Below are 4,961 nucleotides of genomic sequence, written 5' to 3'. Positions count from 1 at the left end.
CAATCGCTGTGCGTAAGGGTCAAGGCCGTAAAACTCTACTGGATGCTTGTGATCTCCGGGCCCTTAAACGTCACTGCACCTCAAACAGGAATGCCACTGTCAAGGAAATAACAGAATGGGCTCAGGAATACTTCCAGAAAGCATTGTCAGTGAACACAATCCACCGTGCCATCTGCCGTTGTCAGCTGAAACTCTACAGTGCAAAGAGGAAGCCATTTCTAAGCAAGCTCCACAAGCTCAGACGTTTGCACTGGGCCAGGGGTCATTTAAAATAGAGTGTGGCAAAATGGAAGACTGTTCTGTGGTCAGATGAGTCACGATTTGAAGTTCTTTATGGAACACTGGGACGCCATGTCATCCGGACCAGAGAGGACAAGGATAGCCCAAGTTGTTATCAACGCTCCGTTCAGAAGCCTGCATTACTGATGGTATGGGGTTGCATGAGCGCTTGTGGCATGGGCAGCTTGCATGTCTGGAAAGGCACCATTAATGCAGAGAACTATGTTCAGGTTCTAGAACAACATATGCTCCCATCTAGACGTCATCTTTCAGGGAAGAACCTGCATTTTTCAACACGATAATGCCAGACCACATTCTGCAGCAATCACAACATCATGGCTACGTAGGAGAAGGATCCAGGTATTGAAATGGCCAGCCTGCAGTCCAGACCTTTCACCTATAGAGAACATTTGGCGCATCATAAAGAGGAAGGTGCGACAAAGAAGGCCCAAGACGATTGAACAGTTAGAGGCCTGTATTAGACATGAATGGGAGAGCATTCCCATTTCTAAACTTGAGAAACTGGTCTCCTCTGTCCCCAGACGTCTGTTGAGTGTTGTAAGAAGAAGGGGGGATGCCACACAGTGGTAAAAATGGACTTGTCCCAACTTTTTTGGGATTTGTTGACGCCATGAAATTTAGAAACAACAAATGTTTCCCTTAAAATGATGCATTCTCTCAGTTTAAACTTTTGATCTGTGATTTGTGTTCAATTCTGAATAAAATATTAGATGTTGACACCTCCACATCATTGCATTCAGTTTTTATTCACAATTTGTTTAGTGTCCCAACTTTTTTGGAATTTGGTTTTGTACACTTTATTTTTATTTTTTGCTAACTTTTCTTTTTTTTTATAAACTACTTAGCAGTTGTGCAAGATTTTTCTTTTTTAATTCATGAATATCCAGTTATCCAATCAGGTTGTTTTAACCGTTTGTCTCCACGCAGAAACATGTTTGAAGCTTCAGGACTTCACTGTGAACAGAGAAGGCTGAGCTTAGAGGCTCTGCAGGAGGAGTTTGGTTAATTTTCCTGCCAGTTATTAAACAATCAGAATGCTCACGTAGAGTGGGTGGGGCTCTGAGTTTCAGAAAAATGATTCTGCAAAGCATTTTTTTGTTTACCATGCATAGATTTGTGATGCATTCAATTGCAGTCTGTAAAATAAAAAAATCCACTCTGAAATTGTAGCTGCTTTAGAACTTATTTAACTGAAGGTTAAATATAAATTTTAGGTTTACATGGATAACTTCCTAAATTAAAGCTGTATTTTGGTTTCTAGACATGATTAAATTTTACAGAAACAAGAAGTTCTGTGGGTTGATGTAAAGTTTTAGCACGAGTTTATTGACATTACATGTTGTACTTAAATGCAAGAGACGGTGTTAGCCTTTTGGGTACTCTTGGGACAGAAAAGGGTGGAGTTTTTCAGGTTCGGTGTTCAGATGGGTGATTGGTTTTGGTTCTGTTTAGTGTTGGGTTGACATTTATGTTCAGATTGTTACTGGCTGTTTAAAAATGACGCCATGAAATGCTCCAGCATGGAGAAGCACTTCCTGTCAGCAAGTCACTGAATTGTACAACTGAATGTACAGTGATGTATTTACATCATAACTCTGTGGCTTCAACGGTAGTTTTCAGTAGGATGTTCCATCCAATCTGAAGGTCTAGCTCTTTTGGTCACGACCCATCACTGTTGAAACCCAACAGTTGAAAGTGGACAAGTGAAGACTGGATGTTTAAACCTGGTTTATGTCAGTCATGTCTGAATCTGCAGCTGAATCCAAACTAAAACAACCAAACCAAGACCTTCAGAAGAGTCCGGACTGGACTCAGCCTCAGTGTTAATGAGGAAACTTCACAGTCTGCTCGTATTTGATAAACTCCACTCTGACACAGACTGTCTCTAGAGGACGAGTCAGTCTGTGTCTCTGTGGGAAGAGACAGTCTCTGTCTCTGGAGGAAGAGTCTGTGTCTCTGGAGGAAGACGGAGTCTGTGTCTCTGGAGAAAGAGACACACTGTGTCTTTTGGAGTAAGAGACAGTCTGTCTGTGGGAAGAGACTGTCTCTGAAGGAAGAGACAGTCTGTGTCTCTGTGGGAAGAGACGGAGAAAAGACAGACTGTGGCTCTGTGGGAAGAGACTGTCTCTGGAAGAAGAGACAGTCTATCCGAGGATGAAACAGTCGGTGTCTCTGTGGGAAGAGACAATATATGTCTCTGGAGGAGAAGACTATCTGTGTCACTGTAAGAATAGAGTCTGTGTATCTAGAGGAAGAGACAGATTGTGTCTTTGTGGGAAGAGACAGAGAAGAGACAGACTGTGGCTCTGCAGGAAGACACAGATTGTGTCTCTGTCGTAAGAGACAGAGAAGAGACAGTCTGTCTCTGCAGGAAGAGACAGATTGTGTCTCTGTGGGAAGAGACAGAGAAGAGACAGTCTGTCCCTTTGGGAAGAGACTGTCTTTGGAGTAAGAGACAGTCTGTCGGAGGATGAAACACTCCGTGTCTCTGTGGGAAGAGACAATCTGTGTCTCTGGAAGAATATACTCTGTGTCTCTGGAGGAAGAGATGGTCTGTGTCTCTGGAGGAAGAGACGGTCTGTGTCTCTGGAGGAAGAGACGGATTGTGTCTCGGTGGGAAGAGACAGAGAAGAGACAGACTGTGGCTCTGTGGGAAGAGACTGTCTCTGGAATAAGAGACAGTCTGTCGGAGGATGAAACACTCTGTGTCTCTGGAAGAATAGACTCTGTGTCTCTGGAAGAATAGACTCTGTGTCTCTGTGGGAAGAGACAATCTGTGTCTCTGGAAGAATAGACTCTGTGTCTCTGGAAGAATAGACTCTGTGTCTCTGTGGGAAGAGACAATCTGTGTCTCTGGAAGAATAGACTCCGTGTCTCTGGAGGAAGAGACAGCTCAGGTCTTCGTCTCAGTAAATGTGAACTTTGTGAAATAATTTTTGGACTTCAGAATTAAGCAGGTCATCTGATATTTGTGACAATTTATTAAGAGAATTGGAGGGAATAGAATTAGATTCCCTATAGCAGAGCTCAGGTCCAACAGAACTCAGTGGTTCCTGCTGGAGGTCCGGTTCAGACAAAACATAAACCCATTTTGTTTTAAACGTGCGGCTCGTGATTCCTGCAGACTCAGACCACGAGCCAGTCAGCCTGTAGCCCTTGTAATCAGAGTGTGCACAAACCCAGAGACCTGATGTGGCTGACCCATGTCTGCCCGATTTCTCAGATCCAAAACCAGAACAGAAGATGTTCTGATCCAGAGGTCATGATAAAACAGCCTGATGTGTGAGCAGTCACATGCTTGGATTCTCAGGTATGAAATGTCCTCTAACACAAATGTACCAAAGGTCCGATAAAGTCAGGAACATGAAGTCAGTTTTCACCCTCACAACTTCACTCTGAAACATTACAAGTTTAAAATCTGACAGATTAGCTGAAACTGGGTGAAACCCTGAAGACCATCACAGCTTTGACCCAGGAAGGTTTATCATCCTGGTTCTGATGTCCTCACTGATGTGTCTTACCTGTTGTGGTTCTCCTCAGGTTGGGTCTGGTGGGGAAGATGAAGAGGATCGTGATGCTTCTGCTGCTCGTTTACGTCTCTGTTCCTGTCATAGTGAAACTCTTCCCCTCCATTCAGGCCAAACTCGTCTTCCTGAACTTTGGTGAGCTTCTCAAACTGATCCAGGATCAGTTAGTTCAGATAATAAACAGCCGTTCTATTGACTTTTAGTGGAAACTGTGTGGAAGGTGGCAACTGCAATTCATTTCACTTTATTTGTTCAGCGCCAATTCACAACAAAAGTTTTCTCAGGGCTCAAAAACATTCACTGACATTATAAACTTCCAGTTAGTAAAATTTATCTACGAAAGCAGCAGATTGTGTTGAAATCACTTCATCGCAACCTCCCATCCTGAGCAGCACATAGGCGACTGTGGAAAGAAACAGCTCCTTTTGAACAAGAAGAAACATTCAGCAGGACTAGATTCAGGATGGACAGCCATCTCCCTCCACTGGATGGGGTTAGAGCAGACAGGGAAGAGACACAGACACAGACTGACTGGTCCAGATGTAGTTTCTGTTCGATCAAAATATCCTTTCATTACTTGAAAAGAGCCACACACAAAGACAAGAGATGCTTTTTACCCAGTTGCAAAGGCAGACATTCACACAGGCTTACACAGATGTCCCCGGTCGCAAAGATCTGTATCGGACGGTGTACAGGAAATGTTTTTATAATACTTATCAGCCCTCACAGACGGTCACTGTCTGATGACCTCGGCTTCCCAGCTGCTTCAAATCAGCTCCTCTCTGAGAGAATAAGAACTCTATGGTCCAGGTGTAGTTCCTATGATCCAGGTGTAGTTTATGTCGTCCAGGTGTAGTTTCTGTGGTCCAGGTGTAGTTTCTGTGGTCCAGGTGTAGTTCCTATGATCCAGGTGTAGTTTATGTGGTCCAGGTGTAGTTTCTGTGGTCCAGGTGTAGTTTATGTGGTCCAGGTGTAGTTCCTATGATCCAGGTGTAGTTTCTATGGTCCAGGTGTAGTTGCTGTGGTCCAAGTGTGGTTCCTATGATCCAGGCATAGTTTATGTGGTCCAGGTATAGTTTATATGGTCCAGGTGTAGTTCCTATGATCCAGGTGTAGTTTATGTGGTCCAGGTGT

At 43.8% G+C, this 4,961-nt stretch overlaps 1 protein-coding gene across 1 annotated transcript in view; it reads left to right on the top strand.

The window, feature by feature from the left end:
- Positions 1–3,840: 3,840 nt before the first annotated feature.
- Positions 3,841–4,961, top strand: part of abhd12 (abhydrolase domain containing 12, lysophospholipase) — a gene marked incomplete at its 5' end in the record, with an annotated part of 68,268 nt that continues 67,147 nt past the window's right edge. The window contains 1 exon segment of the mRNA XM_037698199.1: positions 3,841–3,962. Coding sequence (XP_037554127.1) covers positions 3,841–3,962 — 122 coding nt within the window.

Source organism: Nematolebias whitei, chromosome 1, assembly GCF_014905685.2.
Source record: "Nematolebias whitei isolate Nwh7 chromosome 1, NemWhi1, whole genome shotgun sequence".
NCBI lineage: Eukaryota > Metazoa > Chordata > Actinopteri > Cyprinodontiformes > Rivulidae > Nematolebias > Nematolebias whitei.
Note: the sequence above shows the minus strand (reverse complement) of the source record. Positions and strands in the feature narration are given on the sequence as shown.